General features: G+C 45.8%; 1 protein-coding gene across 11 annotated transcripts in view; it reads right to left on the bottom strand.

The window, feature by feature from the left end:
- The window catches only part of Nav2 (neuron navigator 2), a 356,301-nt gene that overhangs the window by 176,426 nt on the left and 155,571 nt on the right, over window positions 1-24,304 (bottom strand). For all 11 annotated transcript variants that reach the window (XM_027410497.2, XM_027410500.2, XM_035442487.1 and 8 more), the window contains exons 5-6: window positions 19,638-19,902; window positions 8,282-8,448 (exon numbers count right to left, since the gene is read on the bottom strand). In XM_027410497.2, coding sequence (XP_027266298.1) covers window positions 8,282-8,448; window positions 19,638-19,902 — 432 coding nt within the window. The remainder of the gene's footprint in view (window positions 1-8,281; window positions 8,449-19,637; window positions 19,903-24,304) is intronic.

Raw genomic sequence — 24,304 nt, 5'->3', positions numbered from 1 at the left:
CAGGGGAACTCTTCTGGCCTCTGCAAGCACCAAGGAATATGAATGGTACACAGATATACATGAAGAAAAATACCCATACATAAGACAGTAAAACGATTTTTTTTTAAATTAAAGTAAAAAATAAAACAATGCTAGGCAGAGATGAGCTGTCATCACAAGACTCAGGCAGCAGAGGGCAGCAGAGGCTCAGTGTCTTGAACTACCCAGTAATCAAAACAGCTGTGGGTTTGTTGATTTTTCTCTCAAAGCCTTGTTTTTCCCAAGCTGAGTTACTATAGGCTGAGGACCATGGAATTCAGTTTCATTCCAGGTAAATGCTATGATTCTCCCATCACAATAAAGGCAATGGGATCAGGACGCAGAGTGACCTGCATCACCTTAGGATAACTAGTCCGGCCCCTGCTGTGATTCTGGAGCCTGCATTATCATCCACAAAGCTCAAAGGGCCTCTCATCTACAAAAGCAGGCTACTGCTACAGAACCCATCAGGATCTCCCCAGACACAAGGTATGAGACTTGTGTCCTCGGTGCACGTGTTTCTGTAGCACAGCCACTCACACAGGCATGACAGTCACAGACGATGGGCTTACCACCAATGAGGCTACTGAGACCAATGCTTTGGAGACAGATCTTCTTGCTGTGGTCCCTCGTCTACAGCACCCAAAGAGGCTGGATCCCTCCCATACCAGCGACACATTCATGTTCTAAAGAGCAGGTACACAGTAAGGGGCGAGCTGCAGCTGGGAAATGGCATCTTGCCTGCTAGGTTGGTTTCATGCCCAGGAAGTCATTTTCAGCAGAGAAGGGGTCAAGTGCCTTCATGAGAAGCTCATCATGAAGTGTGGGCCATGGCGAACTCGGAGGATCACAGCTCTGGTGCCCCTCCTCCCTCTTGCACCTTGCACTGTGAAGACAGGCCTTGCATGCCCATGGAAAGGTTCATTTCATTTACTCCAAAATGAATATATCTTTACATGTAGATGAATACTGTCAAATATATAACTTAGAAGAAAAATGTTTGTAAAGAACACTTAAATGGAATAAACAGACTGTTGCAGATGGAATTTCAGCAAACCTGACTACGGGAGCAACCAGACACCTAAATGCATCCCCCTTCTGATAAGCTTTAAATTAAATTGGATTTATGTACATGTAAAGCTCTCTGCCTGACAAACGGGAGCAGGGGAAGCACTGGATTTATCACCTGCAGATCAGACATATAGCAGTCACTCATCTTGCATCCCTTAAGCAGACTAACCAAATAGGTATTTTGTCATCTTGTGTGACTTGGTCTCTCTTCCTCCTGCCCCCATTCTTCCTGCTCCCCAAGGTTCATTGTCTTTTAGAGTGAAGGCATTCAGAAAGACTGAATGCATGCTGGTGTTGAAGCACATCCATATTGCCAGAAAGGCAACCCAGGCTATATAGCCCTCTTGTCTCTGTGGGAAAGGCTGGGTCAAACACAGCATTCATAGCTTCACACACACACACACACACACACACACACACACACACACACACACACACACACACACACGGACACAGCATCTATAGCTTCACACATGCACACACAAGGACGCAGCATCCATAGCTTCACACACACACACAAGGCTTTTCTGCCCCTCTCCCCAAGGTTTACCTGAATTATACAGAAGATAGGGAGAACACATCAGACATGATTTCATTCCCCTTGATGTTTGGCTTTTCATAGTTCTCCCTTGTGTCCACTCTCATGGGCAGAAAGAGACTTCAAGCTAGCTCTTCAAGAGCCAAGAGTAAAGAAAACTGACATGGGCAAGTTGACACCCTCAGAGCACTTTCTGCCGACATACCTACATCCCTTCATATATCCCAGCCTAAAGGATCAAAACCCATCCCCTTATTTTCTCTGAGATCAGCTAAAACAAGAAAGCAATGAAAACATTTTAAAATAAAACATAACAACAACTTGAAGACTTTCAAGGTAAAAACCACAAAACCAAAGCAAGCTTTGAAGTCCTTGGCAATCAGTGAGTGTAGCTACCTAAAGTGCTGGCTCTGAGAATAAGTTTAAACATAGTTATGACAAAATGGATATGAAATTTTTAATGGGTCCCCATTTTTGAGCTCCTGCTGCATGCCAGGCTTGAGTTGGTGTGGGAGACAGGGTCTCACTACCTACCTCCAGCCATATAACAATAAGCCACCAAGCACTTGCTAAGAGTTACAGGGCAATCTGAAGATGGCTTTTCTCATGATGTGTAGCTAAGAAGAGTAAGGGTCTTCCACCTTCATGGCCTTGGGGATGATAGGAGTGCCAAATACAAACTCAGAAACCTATATCAGAAGGGCAAAGTTTATAAAGTCCAGGGTCCATATTTGCATAGTCATCCAAGCTGACAGATTGATAGTCTGTGATCACACTTTGTGAAACAAACTCTCTGATACAGAATCTAGTGTGTGTGTGTGTGTGTGTGTGTGTGTGTGTGTGTGTGTGTGTGTGTGTAGACTATGAAAGGGAGGGAGGAGAAGAGAGGATAATGGGATATATTATGATAGGGAAAGTGGGGATGGGGGAGGAAGCCACAAAGAGGTGGACATGGCACAGGGAAAAGTAGTGGGAAGGTTGAATAAAACTTAGTACATGGGGCTGGAGTGGTAGCCCATCAGTTAAGAGAACTGACTGCTCTTCCAGAGGACCCAAGTTCTATTTCCAGTATCCATATGGTGGCTCACAACCATCTGCAATTCCAGTCCTATGGGATCCACCTCCCTCTCCTGGCCTCCTTGGGTACTGCATACATGTGGTGCATGAGCATATATACAGGCAGAACATGCATACACATGCAGAATAAAAATACAATTTTTTTTTAAATTAGTACACTTATATATGAAAACATCACAATGAAGCCCATTCCCTTTTAGAAAACAGTTTTTTATTTTAACTAAGTATATATGAGTGTCTGTGGCATGTGCACATGTGAGTGTGGGCTCTTGTGGAGTCCAGAAGGTGTTGGATCTCCTGGAGCTGGAGTTACAGGCACTGTGATCTGCCTGATGTGGGTGCTGGGAACTGAACTCAGATCCTCTAAAAGAGTAGCAGTGCTTTTAGCCACTGAACCATCTCTCCAGTCCCTACCTGTTTCTAAAAATTTAATAACCAAAAATTCAAATTAACTATCACACACAAACAGTATGAGACAAATCAGTGGTTAGTAACCTCTATTTCCAAGGATGGTTCATGGAGAGTAAACTACACTGAAAATGCAAACTGAATCATTTGGTCCTACGGGAAAACATTCCATATTCTCACAACTCAGGCTATCTAACTGTACTTAACAAAAGAGCCATTGAAAAATGATGAATTTGAAAACTAGTGACAAAGGCTGCACTTTGGCATTTGTGTCCCACAGGCTCCAGCTGCTGATCATTGACATTGTGAAGGCTCTGTCTCTGTGTTCAGTCTCCTCCTTAACTCTTTCTTCCTCCCTCTGGTATATATACACACACTGTTCTGGGGCTCCTATACCAACAACAACAACAATGTTGAGGAGATGCCTCTGTGGGTAAAAGTGCTTGCCATGCAAGCATGAGGACCTGAGCTCCTACCACCCAAAGCCAAGTAAAGCCAGATATAGTAGCATGTATCTTCAATACCAGCATCTCCAGTAGATACAGGAGAATCCCTGGAAGCTTGTAGGCCAGCTAGTAAGAAAGGGACCCTATCTCAACGGGGGGTGGAGGTTAGGGTGGGGGGGTGGGGGACACAACCTACACTTGAGGTTGTCCTGACCTCCAGATGCATGCTACAATGTGTGCACCCCCGAACACACACCCATGGGGGGGGCGGAGAGATAGATCATAAAAGAGAACCAAGATCTAGAGTTTTTAATTTACCAAGGCTACCTGAGATCATGGACACAATCACTGTGACAGCCACCCAGCAACCCATGTGTACTCACTGGGCCGTGTGGACACTGCAGGGACTACGTCAGCGTGGACACTGTTTGGGAGTGGTGAGCCTCCACAAAGATGGGGACTTTCATCTACTCAATTAGACCCTGTTCATAATTTGGAGCCAAAGGAAGCTACAGTGTGAAGTCAAGCCTTAAAGGAGAACCCTCCTGTTGGAGCCATAGTCACCACTGTCCTGGTGAAAGGGTACATTAACAGGGAGAGCTTTTGGTTTCTGATGCCAAGAAAGTGACACTCATGATGTCAACCAACTCCAACTATGAGGAAATGGTAGGGGGACTCTTCACGGAAATGTCTACAATGAATAGAGAGGTGACTGGGACACAGAATTTGGATTGGGCTAGGAAACAACAAAATCCAAGCAAGAACACTGTGTGTGTAATTTCCTGAGGACAAGGGTCTGCTGGTACCACTTCACTGATCAACAAGGGGAGTCTCTGAGAAGTGGGGAGACTTGCGGGTAGGGAGGGATAAAAGAAACCCACTATGTTTGTGCATATGAATAGGACCTTGGGGTGACCTTCTGACTGTCCCCCTGGAAACCTGATAAAGATGGAAAGCCACTGTGTTACTAAGTGCCACTGCTCATGGTGAAAATGACTTCTGACTCCTCAACTACCTTTGGACTAAGAAATACTACAAATAAAGTATGGATGCCTCTTGAGGATGTCATCACTTTGGGGTTCTCTGAGAACTATGGCTGCTAATTGCGGTTCATACTGCATGAGCCTCAGAAGTAACACATTCCAAGCTGTTTCAAGAGATGCAGCTCCGGTGGCTTTGACACAGTGACTTGTGAGCATGGGCTTGCACGGGATGGCTGAGACTGCAGTGCATGCTGCCGCAGAGCCCATCCTTTTGGAGATGCACACGGTAAGGAGAGGCGAGTTGCCAGGACCCTCGATGGCTGTCTGCAGCCTTCCAAGTACAATGACACCAGCATGGCCTGAGATGGTCTTTAAAGGTGTAGACGCCAGGCAGCATTTGGCCAGAGTCACACTTCTGGGAAGTGGCAAGGCCATGAATTCAAGTTTAGTCATGTCTTCAAAGTACTTGCCTTGTCTTTAACTGGAGGCCAAAACCTTTTCCCCAGACATTTGTAGTCTGGCCTCAGGGATGAGTGTGGCTTCTTAGCTGGCCAGGCCTTTTCTTCTTCCAGGGCCCTGTGAGGACTTTGAGTGTGGTAGCTTAATCCAGCCTGACAGCCTAGCCTGGGCACATAGAGCTCCATCTCCAGACAACCTCCTGGAGCATTCTTTAATGGCCTCCTGGTACATAACTGATGCTGGTCTTCTAAGACCACCTCCCTCCACATGATGGGTGACAGCCCAAAGATCACAGTAATTCTGCAGCAGCATCCAGATGCAGCTATCCTTAGCTCTCCCTGGAAAGGGTCACAGTTCCAGAACAACCAATGAGGCCTACCCATCCCTGTGGCAACTCCGGACAGGTCCATTACAGAACTTGAGTTTAATGTAAAAGTGAACACAGCAGAGCCAGGCATTGGTGGCGCACGCCTTTAATCCCAGCACTAGGGAGGCAGAGGCAGGTGGATCTCTGTGAGTTGGAGACCAGCCTGGTCTACAAGAACTAGTTCCAGGACAGCCTCAAAAGCCACAGAGAAACCCAGTCTCAAAAAACAAAAAAAAAAAAAAAAAAAAAAACCCAAAAGTGAACACAGCAGATCTGTTCTATTCTTAGATCAACACCCAGACCAATACCAAGAAAATTTTTTTTAACAGAAACTCACTCCTTCCTGAGCTCCCATCCTAGCACTGAGGGAAAGCAAAGCAGTGCCACTTTAGACTCCCCGCTCCAGCGGACTTGGCTATGTCATCTTTGCACTCACGACTCCAAGCACCTCTCTACTATGGCACTCATGGGCACTACTCCTCCCTGTGCACCTCTGGAAAGCAGAATTTTATCCCCATAGTTCCTACAACCAGCCCAATGCCAGTACCATCCTAGTCTCCACTCATGATCACAAGCAAATGAAAGAGGTGCCACCACATTCTCTTCTTCAGGACTTAAGATTACTGGATCCATCCACTAGTACAGGACACGGGTGATTATTCTATAATTCTGTATTCTAATCACTGACCCAGAGCTGCTCCCAACCACAAAGTGACATGCTTACAATCTTAATCAATGGGCCCAGTGCAACTCAGACATGACAAAATGCTAAAGGTCATCTAATTGTCTCTTGACAAGGAGAAAAGGGCAGGGAGTGATGCAGCTGACAAAAAACACAGGAGACCCACCAGGAAGCGTACTAGTCCTCATGGCAACCAGGACAATGGCAAGGGCAGCTGGGCATCTCGCACCCTTCACAGTGTTTTCAGTGATGGAGGACCTCATAGGTAGAGGAGAAACCCAAAGGAGTTTTTACTATGCCAGGCCATTGATGTCCCAAAAATGTCTACGAAGAAGGCCGGATTTACCCAATGGATTTCAGTGCCTTAAAACAATTTGTCTTATTTCAAAATCCATGTCCCCCAGCTACTTCACCCCTCCCTGACTCTGTGACTATGGCAAGTAGCCAGCCTTTTGTTTTTGTACATATTAGATACATCCCATAAAAAGAGGAAATAAATGAGCTGTGACACAGGAGGAACTAAAAAGAAAATAGCTTTTCCTTATTGAGGTAAAACCCAAAATTTTTCTATATGTGTGTGTGTGTGTGTGTGTGTGTGTGTGTGTGTGATGAATTTATATGGCCATACTGTGCAAGTTCTGGAAGGGTATGTACAGTTTGCTTTACACTGCTGCTTGTCAAGAAATATAAAGAGAACTTAAAAAAAAATACGTGCTCTTGTACCATTTTGCAAACAGATGTGATTTTTGTATTCCAAGCACAAATTTATGGGATTTTAGATTTTTATATTGTTTTACTTATGTGTATGTCTGTGTGTCTGTCTGTATGTGGGTATGTGCATGTGAGTACAAGAGCCCAGAGGTCAGAAAAGAATGCCAGATCTCCTGGAGCTGGAGTTACAGTTGGTTGTATAATGTCCAAAATGGATTCTGGGAATTGAACTTGGGTCCTCTGCAAAAGTAGCATGGACTCTTAACTGGCAATTAATCTCCCCAACCCCTCCAAGCACAATTTTATAAAGAATGGCATGGTGTAGTAAAGAAAAAGAGGAAGTAGGTCATTCGCTCAGTGACACAACATTTGCCTAGCATGACAAGGCTCTGGGTTTGCTCCCCAGCACCACAAAAGTAAGACAAACAGACAAAAAAGCCACATGCTGTATGTGACAGAAACCTGGGGCAGGATCTCATAGATGTGACTGGTCCATACATCCTGGATAAGACATGGTTGAGAAATCTTCCAGCCTCATAAAATTAAAAACATCTCCCCTATTCTTCAGGGGGAAAATGTAGCTATTAGTAAACTCTCAAAAGGAACAAGGCTCCTTGACCCAGGCATTCCTGGCTTGGGGAGTAGATAGGATGGGACTGGGTTCATGTAAAACTCAAGGGTTGCCTGGGCTCCTAAGACACTTCAGGGATGGAGGGGCAGCATGCTTGTGTCTCAGGAGGATGGAGTGAAATGATCCAGAGTAAGCTCTAGGACATTTCCACACTATCACAGGAAATGCTTCTGAGAGACCCAGCTTCATGTTGTACCCTCTCCACCTGGCTGGCAGGTAGGCAGGGCTTTTCTTCCACTGAAGAGTCATCTAATCTGCCTCATATTCTCAAAAGTCTTGTAGGCTTATACAAGTGAAGGTATGTTTTAATGTCTTCTGTGGAGATCGTCCACGGGGCCAGTCACCTTGTTTTTCCTCCATCCTGAAAGCTCAGTAGCATAGATGGTCACATACCATTACATCATCACAACCCCAGAAGCAAAGCTGTCTGCTTCTTATGTGTAAGCCAGTTGCTGACTCATTTTCAAAGGTGAAAACACCCATATTCCTAATGATCTGTGCATCATTTCTGATGGGCCCCCAAAGTGTGCCTCAAGACACTTACTTGCATTTCCCCCAAACCTTTCTACAACACAGCATAAACTCTATGAAAATTTAATCTCAAATTTCAAGTGGCATCTGGTTTCTTATCTGTAGCCAAATGTCTTATGGGCCAGAGCCAAACAAATAACTTACTCTGACTGGCTGGCTGGCTGTGAATGTAATGATACCGTCTCTACCATATTAATGCCACTGATAACAACCTTCTTGTTAAACGTGTGTATGCTTAAACCACAGTTCTTCATCTTGTTTGCAAGCTTGATTTTGACCCCACCCAAACTCGCCCAAAGGAATCAGATGGGTTGGCCAGAAAGAAAAACTAATGAAGGACTCAAGAGAAAATGACTCACCTTTTTCATGGTTACTTGGTGGTAGTGGTGGGGGTGGAGAGGTGACAGGTTTAGATTTGTCATAGTTGTTAAAGCTCTGGCTGCGTCGGTTGTTGGCAGCAGCTGATCCAGCACGTGTTTTGGCCTCACTGCCTGCAGCAGCCACCCTTGCAGTAGGACCTGGAAGTCTAAAATGCAAAGGCCAAAGAGTAATGCAGTCAGTCTTAGGCGTGTAATAGTGTCCCGAAAAGAACTGCAACCATGCAGGAGATAAACAACAACCACAACAAACTCAGACATTGGGTCTGTGGAGACTGCTAGTCAAAGGTGGAAAATAGCAAACAGCCTTGTAATAACCCCAGGGAAGTCCAATGGCAAAACGGGAACACAATTCCTTTGAGTAAAGAGGAAATTTGAAGGAAAATCTGTAAGTTTGCTGATGAAAAACATAAAATTCATCCTCTTTATCCTCTGAGACAAGAGTTCTTACTTTTCAATATGAATAACCCACAACATCCCTGACTCTATCCAGCATAACAGCTTAACCCATGTGCACTGTGTTGTAAATAGTGTTTTCCATAATCCAGAGGTGTAGGCATTAAAGCAAGGATTCAGTTTGTAACAGTAAGAAAGCAAATGCTACCACTCCAACCCAACACATCTGAGGTGCAAATCTGAGGCCTGGCTGCCAGCACTTGTCTGGCTAGACACTTTTTTCCACACCTGACAACCTGCCCCTGTGGCATCCCTTTGAGGCTGAAGCTGAACCTTTCTCTACAGTCGACATATAAAGTCATAATTCCATCCGTAAAAACAGCAGGATCCAGTTAGTCTAAAGACAAATACACACTTTCCCTTTAAATAAAACCTCGTTTTGGGTGGTTCTGAAAGTAAAGCTGCCAGATTTCTTTGTAGTGTGTCTAAAGATGTCAAGGAGTTTTCCCTGGAGAGGTAAGGGAAAGACTCCTCAAGTCAGAATGCTGGTCCAGGGACTTACTAAGCAGGCTGTTTCCAATAATTAAAGTTGAAAGATGAATACATGATGACATATTTAGTTGTATCTTTCAGCTAAAACCCACTGAGCCGTGTTTAAAAGCAACTGGAGCCTCGGTTGACCAGTGTTAGACCCAATGATAAGCCTGAATTTTCAACTCATAAAGCTTTCAGCCTTCTTTTTCCATGTGATTCAGCGAGCACCAAAGAAGCCTGGAGTCTGGAAGCATTTTAGATGTAAGCAGTGAACGCTTTAAACTTTTTACTTGTTGGCTCAGCAAGAAAGATGGTCGTGGAGCACACAGCGAACATGAGCTGGTGTGAGAGGACTGTAAAACCGATCCAGTTAAAAATCTGGCTGGGTCCCCTCACTAGAAGCTGGGAAAGGTGGAGGGGTTGCTGTTCCCCTGGCCAGCCAGTGGGTCTTGAAGGCACTGCTTCCTACTGTCCTGGGAGCATTTACCTCTGGTTTGGAGAAATTTAGTTCCACAAAGAGAGACCTGGTACAGTTCTGGCGTCTGGGGTGGGGGCCAGATGTGTCAGCACAGCTGGTCAAGGAGATCCAGGAATGGGTCCTTAGTGCCACTGGATACGCTTCCAATGCAGTGTCCTGCAAATCATTCACCTTAGGTGACATGGCCTCATGTGCAATGGTAGAGCAGGTACACACAGGGGTCTTGGGTGGGATTGACTTAGGCAGCACGGCCTGTAGAAGTCTTTATCCCCACCTACAGGACTGGATGGAGGAGGAGGATGGGCTTGTTCCAAGATAATCTCACAGCAGGGGTATTTCATGGTGCAGGCTTCTGTGGTGGGTTGTGTAGAAAAGGGAAGCACAAAGCAGCAAGATGGAAAAGACAAATCCTTCCAGAGAGGCTAGAGCATCTTCACTGTACTCATCCCAGGCCACAGGAGACTTTTGGACAGCACAGAAGCAAGGCATCCAAGCAGAGGTAGGTCAGCCAACCCCAAGTCATTCTGATGATCTGGGAGGCTGTGGTGTAATGGACAGAAAGCAGGCATTCCCACCCACAGGACTCGATGCCAGCCTCACATCTGATATTCATATTCCTCATCTATAACTTTGGAAAAATATCTGCTCAATGAATGTTTGTCCATTTGAAACGGGACTTGATACCTAGCCTGTTGTAATTACTTGGTGCCACCGAGTTCCCCTCTCATCCTCCCTGCTTTGCATAGATTCAAAAGGACACCATCATAAAGGAATCACAAGAATCAAACAAGGAAGGAAGTAGATGGAGCTAAAGACTTAGAAAAGAGGAGGACAAAAATCAGGATCTGAGATCAACATTTTGCAAAGAGGCAAAATAGGCTTTGTCAAGCAGCACTCTTTTTCTCATTAAAGAACATTCCAGAATAGAAACTATTTTGTCTGTGATGGAGAACTTGCACTCGGGAGACTTCTGGGTTATTTGTGCCTTACTCCTGGATTCCCCCATGGTGGCCATGGCTCCTCCAATGCTGGAAATGATTGCTCTGAAGTTCATCCATCAGAAGATTTTATCATCTGAAGCCTCTTTCACCCAGCTGAAGATTTTAGCAAAACCCACCCCTGCTGGCTGGTTTTCTGTCAACCTGACACAGGCTAAAGTCATATGAGAGCTGGGAACCTCAACTGAGAAAGTGACTCTTTGAAACTGGGACACAGGCAAGTCTGTAGGGCATTTTCTTAACTAAGTGATATTACTAATTAAGAATGTGGGAGGGCCCAGTCCATTTTAGTTGGGGCCATCCCTGGGCTGGTGGTCCTGAATTCTATAAGAAAGCAGGCTGAGCAAGCCATGAGGAACAAGCCAGTAAGCAGCACCCCTCCATGGTCTCTGCATCAGTTCCTGCCTCCAGGTTCCTGCCTTGTATGAGTTCCTGTCCTGACTTCCTTCAGTGATGAACAGTGAAGAATAAGCCAAACTTATTTCCTCTCCAACTTGCTTTTGGTCATGGCATTTCATCTACAATCATATTAACATTAACTAAAACACCACATCATGTACAAAGAGTATGAGTGAATGTGGTATAAGTGAGAAATAAGAACTCAGCCCCAAGGAAACCCAGGCACCCCTTGGGATAGTATGCTGCTCTCTTAACTAAATTAGTTCAGTATAAATTTTAGTATGAGATGTCAAGTGCAGTATTTCAAAGTCAAAGGCAACCATGGTGCCCTAAGGCAGCTGGAGGCCACTCCACTGGCTGCAGGAGGCAGGACTAGTCTGCACAGTCTTCTCTGGATCTGGAGGAGCCGGCTGTCCCAAGCTGACATCTAGGTGACATGTGTGTGGGTGCAAAGTGCAGAGACAATTCACAGAAATGAAGTGATAACTTTCAAAAGTCAGTGAGGGATGAAAAGGGAGACCCCAGAGCAAGACCCAGATTTGTTGTGTGGAAGGGAATAGGAGTAGAGGCGCAGAAGACAAAGCCCACCACACATGGTGAGAGCTTGCAGAAAGTACACAGGGGAAGCTAGGCATGGAGGCTCACATCTGTAATTCTAGATACTCAGGAGGCTGAGGCAGGAGGAGCCAAAGGTCAAGGCCATTTTGGATTAAAGGGTATGTTCAAGGTCAGCCAAGGCAGCTCAGTGAGATCTGAAAGGAAGTCTTAAGGGTCTGGCTCAAAGGTAGAACACCCGCCTTGCATGCAGTACAGCAACCAGTCTGTCACTAAAGGATAGCAAAACATGGCGGCTCCCACCTGTAGCCCTGCAATGGTGAGGCTGAGGCAGGTAGACAGACTCAAACCCAGCCTGGGCTACAAAGTGAGACCCTATCTCAAAAGCAAAGCACACTAAGAGAGGGTGGAGGATGGAGCTGAAGTGTGCTGTTTCTTGAGGGACAGAGTGGAGGGAACCAGCCAGGGGAAGTGAACAGGACCAGAGGAGGGTCGATCTTGTGGGTCATACTAGGAAGCTTGGGTTCTGTCTAATCCCTCAAGGCTGAAGCACTAATTAAGGAGGCCAAGAGCAGAGCTGGGGCTAAAAATAAGAGTATGTCTAGTTTACCAGTGACACAGACCCACAGCCTCACGCAGGCTTGTGGCCTCTGGCTAAGCATTCTGCAGTTCATTACTGTTAACATCCTTGTGTATCAGGGGAGCTTGGATCAACCCCAACCCGGAAGCATGTGATGTCAGTCACATCAGAATCCTGGCTTGCTGAAGAGCTGCGTCTGACCCGTAGGAACAGCTGCAGGTGGTATGGCAGATGCTGCCCACCACACAGCCTCACTGATGTAAGGCAGTGGGAGGCAGGCAGGCGGATCGGCCCTGCGCCATTCACGGCACTAAGAGTTGCTGGCAGCTCTACAAGTAGAACTTCACTTCTGACGGTCATTTCCTATCCAGCTTCAAACTGACAGAAGGTACAGATGGGTTTTCCCAGACACACATGGGGCTTTAAAAAAAATTAAGGGAAGTGCTATGAGAAGACGGGACACAGGTCTTGCTGCTGTGAGAGTGGTGGTCAATTTCTCTAAAGTGTATAGGACCAAGCAGGAGACCGAATTTATTCTTGGCATGGAATCTAAAACTGAGCCCCTGTGCCTCCACTCCATGTGCTGTACGTGCTGATGGGAAGAGGGCAGTTCTTCCCTACCAAACCCACTTCAAAGGCCGGGAGCAGAGGGGTGCCCCTCCCAGGAAGTATGGCAGCTTGTGTGCACATGCGGGGGGGTGGGGGTGGGGTGGGGGGTGAGCCCAGGATAGGAGATGCTTTCTCGCCAGACATGATTAAATGCTAAATCTCTCATTTCCACAGCATCTGCTTTTCAGCAGCTAGGCAGAGGACTGACTACCCCACTAATTTGATTCCACTCCCCAAGTCGGCTGTGAGGGGACACACTCTGCCTGGCTGTCTTACCTAGCTCAACCCAGAAGACCAACATCACCCATGTATCTGCAACTTACTGTGCACCAACGATATTCCAAAACTGTAAAAGCCTTTTACAAAATCCTCAGGACATGCTGTGTGAAGCAAGGTAGACACAGCATGCTCCTAGAGATGGTATCATTTACCCAGGTAACATTAAGTGGTGACCGTACCCTTGTGTCACCATGCTTTCCTGCCTCCGGTAGTTAGAACACAGTAAATGTCTTCTACTAGGGGTGCTAGGGGCGACAACACAGAAGACAGCAGAAATGCACGAGGCCCACATTCAAGGGTGAGGCTTGTCACTCTGCTGAACATTTCTGGTGCCTATCAAGATACTTGGTCCTGGCAGGAATCCCAACAGCATTTACACATCAACAAGGCACCTGTCTCTTGAGTTCTGGGGAGAGAAGAAGGTTGGGGGTGCCTCTCATGCCAAGCAGAGTTTACTGCTGTTTTTAATGGTAATCAGCCTCAGTCCTGACAATGATACTCAGGGATAGGATCTGGGAAGAGGGGAGTCCAAGAGTATGGCCTCAGCAGAGACAAATGCACTCAAAACATTCTTGATGAGGGATGTGATGACTCTAAAGGAAGCCAGGCCTTGGCCGAGGGGAAGCTGGGAGCTCTGTTCCTGGCAAAGGCTAGGGGTTGGGTAGCCGCACCCTTGTCTTCAGCTCTTCCTGTCTCCCGCTACCTCCTTCCAGCATCTGTACCACTGCAGGACAGGCATGTGCTTCCAACCACACAGCTTCTCAGCCAGCTCCTGTCCTCTTGTCTCTCAGGGCAGAGCACTAGGTTTCATAGGAGCAGACACAGGTTCCTCCAGGTTGCCCTTTCCTTTCACATGTATATACATTCCCAGGATGCTCAGATTCAGTGGGATCAGCCTGCTGGAATAGGGGCATCCACTCCTGCTGCAGCCTCCCCTTCTTCATCAGGGGAAGCAATCTCTTACAGATAATGTGTCTGCTGTGCACGGAAGCATGGTGCCATGCAGTTTCTTTCTCACCGGTCTGGTTGTTCCAAGTTTGGGACTTGCCCCACACAAGATTTCCAGAAAAAGAAACTGATTATAAAATTTCCTAGAGCCTAGCAGACAGGACAGCTGGCAGCTGGTCACAGATCTGTACATGGATGACATGAAGGGTCAGCTTTCATTCACCTTCAGGAGACAGTTCCTTGGGAAATAAACACAGCACTGGTCATCACAGGGTAGATTCAATCCCTGTGTGGCTTCACTCAGGGAGCACAGGGGCAGTGTGAAGAACAAGGCTGAGACAATGGCTGAAGCAGCAAGGTTTGACACAGAAGTGTCAACAATTTCACAACAGCAGAATGCAAGAGAAAGAAGGGGTGGCATGGCTTAAGGGTTCTGGGTCAAAACAATCTGGGCTCTCTTCCAGCTTCCATGTAGCCCAGGAGCAAATGTCATACTTGTGAAATTTCAGTTTCCATGACTGTAAAATGGGGCTATTAACATGACCTACCTCATTACCCTGGGGGTGGCAAGGATTAAAAAAAATCTGTATATGTTACAATGTACCTGGTTTTCCCACACCCAAGCATGGGTCCCAGGGTTCAGGACAGGATGCCTGCAGACTAGCTAGCTGGGTTTTGTTTTTGTTTTTCCAAGAAACTGAGGCAACCTCCCCATGGTGGGCAGGAGAATCCAGAAACAAAGACAGGACAGGATAGCCTTCTGCTGCGAATTCACATTTCAGATCTCAGCTCACAAGGAACCCTACCCCAGTTAGTAATTGAGCAACAATGACCATAGCCAAAGCACAGCACACAGAAAGGAGATGCGGATTACGGATGGGATGAAGCAGGGAGCAAATGCATTCATCGTAAAATTGCTATGTAACTACCTGGAAACTCACCTCCTCCTATGAATGGCATTCTGGTAATGAGGTGAAATCAACACAGTGAGAAACATCCAGTCAGAGCCAGTCACATACACATACACATAAACACACTCCCACAACTCCCCAAGCTGAACCATTAGCCAAAGCATGTTTGGGTTCGGGCAACTGGAGACACAGAGCAGGGATGGGAATCAAAAGGGAAGTCAGCCAGTGAGGAGGAAACAAGAAGAGAGGGCTGCGTGTAAACCATGCTTTATAGGACACAGAGAACTGCTAACCTAGAGATCTTTTTCTGACCCAGAGTGAAGCGGATGATTTTGCTTTGAGATGAGTCCTTGGATGAGGCACTGCAGGGCAGGAAGGAAAAGGTGGGACAGATGAGTGAGGAGAAAAGACTCGTTAGACACGCCAAGAGGAAGGTACCTGGGCTGGTCCTATGTATATTTTCACTAAACACAGTGTCCTCTAGGCCTAACTCCAGTGATTTGATACACTTACAATGTGAAGAAATGACAATCAAGATTATCTAAAACCTAGACTTGTAATCTCAGCTACCCAAGAGGTTGAGGCAGGAGAACAGTGTCTTTGCTACTTTTCTATTGCTCTAAAGAGATACCATGACCAAGGCTACTGATAGAAGAGTTTATTGGGGCAACCAGTTTCAGAGGCTAAGTCCATGACCATCAAAAATGGCATGAAACACCACAGATGGCATGTCTAAGACCTGCCTGAACTATAGAGTGAGCTCAAGGCGAGCTTTAGCAACTTAGTGAGACCTTATTTTAAAATAAGTAAAAAGAAAGCTAGGGATATAAATCAGTAGCTGAGTACTTGCCTACTATGTGCAAGGCCCTAGGTTTGTCCCAATGACTGTAAAACAAAAGATTTGTCTCAGGACGTTCATGTTGTGCCCCACCCCCACCATACGAAATATCTTTTCTGCCTTCACTCAGCTACATGATTTCTTTATACTCTGTGTTTGTTTGAGTTGGTTTTCTGTGATAGGGTCTCACATTGAAGCCAAGGCTAATCTGAGAATCACTCTCAGTAGATATTTTGGGCTGGCCTAGAATTTGTGGTAATCCCCCTGCCTTGGCTCCTCCTTCCTGTCTTTGCACCTCTTTAAATCAGTGCAGTGCCTGAAGTACGAAGCATTTATAATGTATAAAGCAATCCTTTCTAAAACACTGATGTATTTATTTGACAATTTTGTTCACTGGGGTGTAAAAGCAAATGCCCCATAAATGTATACATATCGATTCTTTCTCCCCCTTCCCCCCCAAGACAGGGTTTCTCTTGGTCAGATTTAATCAAGGACAATTTGCAGTTATTTTGTGCTGTTTATCTTTCTTATGTCTTTTTAGATGAAAGTTAGGGTACTGGGGATGGCAGACATTCTACCTCAGAGCCATCTCCTAGCCTGAAACAGTTATCATCTGACATCCATTTTTCTTGCACTCCATTCACAGAAAAAAGCCTGTGTTAAGAAATACTGTTCTTGGAAAGTGAAGGGAGAGATAAGGATGGTGAGAAAAAAAGAAATCAAGCAACTTTTGGATGTCTCCTAAATAATGGAATATGGATTGTATTCAAGGTAGACACAAATGGGAAAAATGCAAGGCTTAGAAAATGTGCTCCTTCCTGACAGCCTATACTGTAGGAAACTTCATGTTGTGAACTATGGACCAAGTGCTCAGTCATGATGCAGACTGTACAGCAATGAAGCTGCTCTGACATCCTCATGCCAATGTCTCAGATGTCCTTGAGTAATTTTGGCCAGCTTCCTAGAAAGCTGACAAATTTTGGTGTTTGCTGCCCTGGGATATGTTGAACCTAGACGTCTTCTTAATGGGCATGTCTGCATCTCGAAGAGTTCTATCAAAACAGACTTGGCTTGCAATAGTACCTGACACATATAGCCAATGGTCCAAATGGTTAGTCTTTAGGACTTTGGCTACCAAAGGTAGAATGGGGCTAATAACACAGTGCAAGCTGCCAATAATGTGATGTTATCATCTGTAAGTTCATAGCCAGAGTGTTAGCATGGGATAGGCCATGTCTAGACCTTAGCATGATCCCTTTGAAAGTAAAAGTAGAAAGCAACAGGCACAACAAGGGGATCACTGTGTGCAGAAGTAATCAAGCCTGGTGGGATAGAGAGGTAGATGAGGACATAACCACTCAAATCCTCGTCCATGCCACCACTGTGTAGGGGACATAAAGCAGTGACATGGTGACAAGAACCGTTCTGCAGTTGGAATAAATGAATTTTGCTTGATTTGGCTTTTCTGGAGGTAAAGTGTTCATTAGCAGCAAGTTGCCTTTCTTATAAACCTACAAATCTGGCTTTATTGTTTGGGCTTTCTCTTCTTCCCCCACTCTAGATAGTGGCCCCTTGGTCCAAATCCCAAATACACTTCAAGGTCCACCTCCATCTGCTTCAGACCATCTTGTTTCAAGTTACTCACGTCACCTAGACTGCAAAGTTCTTCATTTTACTCTTACTCCCCACAAGCTCATCCACCAAAGAGATTTTTAAAAAATGTTAAATCTGAGCCTCCTGTAGCTTCCTGGCACCTAAGAACAGAGTCCAAACTCACTTTATTCAGCCTGACCTCAGTGCTGTATTGCCACACAATTGTCCCCCACAAGGAAGGTAGCAGCTGCCTTCTTCGCTTGCCTTCTTGGCTTGCAGGCAACCTTCCAGTTCTGTCTTTCCTCATTCTCATGCCAAGTTTGCTCCTATCACAGAGCCTCCAGACTAGCTGCTCCCTCTGCCAGATCTCTGAGGTTGAGGTTTGCATAGTTAGTTTCTTTTCATTCACCTGTCTTCACTAGGTGCCATGTGCTCAGAAGGGCCTTCCCATCAACACAACCTAAACTATCAACCCCGAATCCCATCATCTTCCTGCAGACGTACTGCCTCTCCCATCTTCCTCTCTGTTCATATGCTTGGTGTGCAGCCTCCTCCAGCAACATGCAGAGAGCAGGCATCGTGGCTATCATTTATCTCTGACTCCCAAGTGACTAACAAGACCTGGCACATAGAAGGCTTTGCACTGAGTAGATAAAGGAGTGCATACTGGCAGATTCAAGGTCCTGAGCAGACACACAACAACCATCATAACAACTCAACTGGGATGCTCTCTCCACTTCCCCCACAGGATCTTTTTCATGCACTGTAATTTTAATGAGTAATCCAGGAAACAAGCCTATGTAGAAGGCAGTGTGGGAAATGATGGACTCATCAAACAAATCACCCAGGGCCACCAGGGATCCTCCAGCCAGGGGACAGATCCCAGTCAGGCATCCCTCCCAAGGAAAGAGCAACGGTTATCTGGATGCTTATCTCTCTCTCTCTCTCTCTCTCTCTCTCTCTCTCTCTCTCTCTCTCTCTCCCACCCTCACTTTCTCTCCCTCTCCTTTTCCCTCTCCCCTCTCTCATTGCTAGTCCATGCTACTCTCCTAATTCAAAATTTCCATAGCACCAGTTGGATAATTAGATAATTAATTAGGGAGCATCATTTACATTAGACCCATAACTCCTGGCTATAACACCCTACCAGCTGGGAAACTGCACCTTTCATGGGGAAACACAGCTGTGACTCCATGGGATTTGGGGGTCAAGCAGCTCTGGGTTTGGCTTCTAGCCAGCAGGTGTTAAAAGATCCAAAGAGTTCAAGAAGCCTTCTGCACTGGTGCTTTGGGGCATACAGTTTTTCAGGACACTTTCGAGTAAATCAAGCAACCAGTCAGATCACTGGCACTGGGTTTCACAGCTAAAGACTGGTAGCATTACAGAAAACAGTTGCAATAGGCATTGCTGCAAGACTTTCTCCTAAGCCAAAAGCTTTCAAGTTCCTAACCCATCATTGGTCCTTTTTTCTGCCACGAAAGCAAATGATTTGTGGGAGATCTTTTACAGAATGGCTTATAAATCCACATGCCTATTCCCATTGAAGCACGGACAATAACTAAATTCCACTTTGTTTTCTTCTGTGGCCAGTGTAAGTGTTAGGCATGGGTCCCTCCGGAAAGAGTGGCAAGGATCCTGCAGGGCAAGGGATGTTCCTGCTCAGCATGACTCTCCTCCACTAAGCTCAAGGCACATAGCTCCCATTGTCTAAGTTCAGCAGAATCCAGGCACATTTGTCATCACTTCTCACCCTCCTTGGGAAGGCAGCTGACTCTTCCCCTATTGCCACTTTTCTTAGGCATTGCCTCTACTTCTCCTATGGCAAAGGGGGTCATGTGTTAGCACAGAACTTTTTCAACCATTGAGTAAATGATCTTTACACCTGACTGAACATTAGGCTTCCAGGTCAACACCAAAAAGATTTGAAGTCCATGTTTGCAGTGATTTAGGCCACTAGAGTAAGTACGTGCAAACATTCGTGTGTGCATGCATGCATGTGTGTGTGTTACAGACTAGTTATGACAGGGGTAGGTATTATCACTAGCTGCTGTCCATTCTGACCTGTAAGAGCACACATCTCCACCCGACATAGGGGAAGCCTTGTATTTATCTCAAGGCCATGCTAGTTCCTCGAAAATGAAAACCACAGACCATACAGGCTACCCTATGCAGCTGGGGTGAAGGACACCTTGAAGATCAGCATCCCCACGCAGAGCCCACCTGGACTGCATTTCCGCTTGTGTTTTTGCTTGCTGATGTGAAGCTGGCTGGAGAGGCTGGCACGGGGCTTGGGGAGCGGCCAGCCCCTGTTGCTGAGGAATGCCAGCCTGGCACTGGGAAGGTGCTCCGGCCACCTGAGACCCCGCAGGTGGCAAAGGGGACGATGAGAGGTGCTGTTTCTGGGGCTGTTGCTGCTGTTGCTGCTTGTATCGGGAGAGGCTGAAGAAGAGGCCTAGAATGGCTTTGAGGTTCCCATTCCTGATCTCTGCAAGACAATAAGGAGAGTCTTGTAACCAGATGCATAAACATGGGAAACAGCAAACCTCAAACTGGAGGCATAGTGAAAGTGCCATGAGATTTTAAATGTTTTTAGGAACACCTAATTTTGTACATAATTTGCCCCCCTTCCCTGTCTAAACTAGAAATGACTTAGCATAGTCAATCTGCTTGTTGTTTTCATAAATAAAACTTGAGTTCCTTGCTTAATACGTATTGTAGTTTTTAGAACAAATGTTCAAGAAGCCTCTACACAGACAGTTTAAATAAAATAAAGATTCTTGTCACCCTTTCTTTCCACATTCAATGGGCTTCTTCAGCCCCACCTCAGTTCAACTCCAAGACATCCATTAAGATCACTCCTAAACCACAAAGAAATTAGTTTAGTCTCCCCATGGGGTTGAAGTCAGGCAAGTCAGGACTGGCTGGCTGGCTGGTCAGAGCCAGGAGGAACTTCTCAGTAAGAACACCAGTGAAAGAATGAGCGTCCTCCTCAAGACTGAGCCTGTGATCTGGGCAAGACTCTGGATCCAGACTGCTCTCTGGCTCGAGCAGAGACAGTATGGTCTAGTGCAATCTGCCAAGTCCACATCTGAGCCTCAAGCCACACAAGCATGCCAAGTGGCCGCCACTGACTCCAAATCCTCTCTGTCCTCTACCCGCTCATCTTCCTTTCAAACCCATGGCTCAGCTTCCCTTTGAATCCTTAACTCTAATTCAGGTTGAATGTGGGTCAAGAACATAAGAACCAGAGCCCATCAGCGCTCACATGAAACACTTCCTATGTTAAAATAAACTTGAACAGAGCGGGAAGAGTTTTACATTCCATACAGTATTTTTCAGACATTAAAATGCATTTGCCTTGAGGCATGCATAAAGAGCTGTGGCAAGGAATAAAATATTTATTCCATACAGAAGCTAAGCATCCATCCTTTTATGTAGCAATTCTAATACCAGCTGCCAATAGCAAGAGGCTACACTGACTCCAAGGGGGTGTGGCAGGGCCACCGAGAAAGAGGGACATCAGAGAAGGAAACCAGGAGAGGTGATACTCGTTATACCCTCCTGCTATGCTGATGAGTGAGGGAGCTAGCCCAAAGCAAAGCCAAGGAAGCTTAAGGGACCTTGTGAGAGAGTGGGAGACAGCAGTCCTGCTTTTATGGTGTATCCAGGCCTCTGGCTGAGCCCTGGCTGAGGAAACCTGCCCAGGAAGGCACAAGGGCTTCCTCCGAGGTCCAGTGTAGAGAATGTGTGAAGCAAAGTAATGTATGCCTTCAGGACAAGCCATGTTCCCTGCAAAGAAGATAAGGCAGCCAGCCAGGGCTTTGGGCCTGTTTTATAATCCCCTTCCCCCAAGTTAGACTGGTACAAAGCATTTGTTTTGCTGAAGCATCCCTTTCCCCAGGCTATGAAGGAACGGACAATACAGACTACTGGAATTCGGTCTTCCCGCCACACTTTGGAGGCTAGCAGGTTCTGTGAAGGATGACAGGGCAAACATGGAATTTACAAAGTCTACACCTCTAGACTCCAGCCTACTACTCTCAAGCTATACAGGTCACATCATCTCTCCTGCCTTCGAGGAAAGACAATAATACTTCCACAGGCAGTCTCATCACACAAAGCCATCCTTGCAGAGTAAATGAGGGCATCTGCATCAAGATTCATCACCAACAAAGATACTCTCTACCGCTCTTGGTGCTACAGGAAGACCACAGCCTCAGAACCCAAAAGAAAATGGCCATACAGCTCCAGCTTCATGCTGTACTAGAGGTACCTCTCCCAAAGTTATTGTGAAAACCATGACTTAGTTATTAAATGTTTATTTTTATGAGTATCTTTCTGGCATAAATGTGTGTGCACTGTATTTTTATAAATGTGTTTCCATGTTGCAAGGTTCAAAGCCTCTGCGTCTTTTGCCTGTAGGAGTGGGTGTTGGATCCCCTGGAACTGGAGTTACTGTTAACTGAATCTAAGTCCCTTGAAAGAGCAATCAGTGCTTTTAACCACTGAGATGTCTCTTCACTATAATTTATTTTTAAACTTCATTGTGCATTGTATTCATGAGGAGGAAGTGGATGCCATGGCACACTTGTGGAAGTCAGAGGACAACTTGTAGAAGTCAGTGCTCTCCTCCCTGTAGGCCCCAGGAATTGAACTCAGGTCATTTGGTGGCAAATGCCTTTACCTGCTAAACCATCTATCTCTCCAGCCCAAACCTCGATATTGATACATGGGGCTCTTAATTATGCCACAACAACAGGTGGAAGTCCAGTCATAAGCCATTGCTTATGAACTATCCCTTACAATGGAGACAGCAGAGACAGTGCCATCGATGGGGGTACACCCCCTAACTGTGTAGCTCAGCTTTAATACTTCAGCTGTTTTCTTCTCCAGCCCAAGGAAACTGAAGGAACAGCATCCTTATAAGTACACGAACATCACAGACTTGAGGCTGGGGGAGGGGAAGGTGACTCAGTCAGCTACTTCAGTCATGGGGAAACTGAAGCCAACAACTGAAACAACACTCCTCTGGTCATTGATTGGACAGAGACCTGAGTAAGGGATGCAACTTAAGAGTCAAACAAATGTCGACATTCAGATGAGCACCTATGAAGGAAGGAACTTGAGAGAAAGAGACAAATTCCTCTCAAAATGTGAGTCCACTGGAGAGATAACAGCTATTCCTGGAGATGAAATCTATGCAAAATCTATTTTTGCGTCATTCCCAGTTATCAGGGCAGTTTGCAATTAGCAAGTTTTATGACTGCCTAGTGCTCATCTCCAGGCTAGTCACAAGTGCATGGTATCTGTCTATCATCCTGACCCCTGCACACGGAACATTGTCACCCCTCCCTCCATTACTGAAGCTCAGAAAGGCACTGGGATTTCTCCAAGTTAATAAGCCTGGAGGTGGAACTTGAATCCAGGTTTTTTTCTAGCTCAAGGGCTGGTTTTCCTAACACTGTGTGACTTGGCTTGCTTGCATGCCCTTCATATGTGGTGAATTTAAAAACAGACCAGATAATGTTTTATTTATTAAGGTGGCTGGTGGGCATGTAAGTATTCTTCATTCTCTTGGTGCATCCAACATTCCTTAACACATTAAAAAAATAAACCACACAAGAAAAACAAAGGAGGGAAAACAAGAAAAACTGAAAAACAAAATTATAGGGAAGTCCCAGCATGTCCAGGGGCTCAGAGTCTGCCTGCTGCAGTAGGGAGCATGTCCATATCAGTACCCATAGCTTGCCAGCCCACCCAGTGCAGCTGACCCCACTGGGCTTGTCCCTTCTCTACCTTCCATGGCTATCAAGCCATTTGCTGTTCATAACTGCTTCCCTTTCTCCTAAAGCATTTCCAACTGTCAGAGGTCACAGTGCGACTCCAGCAAATACACCTTTTCTTGGCAATTTTTTTCTAATAAAGATTGTGGACTCATAATCCAACCTCGGGGGCTGAATCTCTACAGTCCGTGACTTAAAGGCTTTGTGTTGTCATAAGCCTCAGAGCCCCCGTTTCCTTCCCTGACACCTTGAATGCATCTCCATGTACCTTCCTGTGCAGATGTGACAAGTGTGGGCAGAGTGCATGAGAAACTGAGCATGCGTACACCTGCTGTGCCACCTCATTGTGGATTTTGTGCTCAGAAAACACAGGACCCTCCCTGCAGCCCCCTCAGCGCCCTCTCTCGGCTCTCCACCCAAAGGAAGCCTGAGAAGAAGTCTGCTCACCCAGGTTTCTCTGAAGATCATCCAAAGAAAATCATCACAGATAACCTCATAGTAGATGAGGTTCAACAGTGGCTTTCTTTCTGGTTCTTCAAATAAAATTGAGGCATTACACACCTTGTATACATAAAATTAAGTATTCAATTCAATGATTTTCAGTGAATTGAATCAGTTCTAATATTAGAACATTTCTATTGATGCAATTCCTTGCACTCAGTGGCAACCAGTCCTAAAACTCCTAGGCACCCAGGAATCAGCTGCCTCAACAGATTTGCCTTTTCTAGACATTTTATGTAAACCATACAATTTGTAGTCATTTGTATTTGGCTTCTTTTACTTCACATATATTTTGTCATTGTTGTTGTTTGACATTCTTTTTATAGTACTGGGAACTGAATCTAGGGCCTCACACATGTGCTAGGCAAGCCTTCTACCACTGGGCTACACCACTGGCCCTTAGCATAACACTTTGTCCAACCACATTAGAGCACACATTGGCTTTACAGTGCTGCATAGTATATCACTATATGGGCATACCATATTTTGCTTATCTATTCCCCAATCGATAAACTGTTTAATTTTGTTTTCATATCACAAAGAACTCAACAGAGTTGAAAGCTCTAAAAGCTAACCCATGGGTGGTCTGTAACAGACAGCATC

The sequence above is a fragment of the Cricetulus griseus genome, chromosome 3 (genome assembly GCF_003668045.3).
Source record: "Cricetulus griseus strain 17A/GY chromosome 3, alternate assembly CriGri-PICRH-1.0, whole genome shotgun sequence".
In the NCBI taxonomy this organism is placed as follows: Eukaryota; Metazoa; Chordata; class Mammalia; order Rodentia; family Cricetidae; genus Cricetulus; species Cricetulus griseus.
This window is presented reverse-complemented; position numbering and strand designations above follow the sequence as displayed.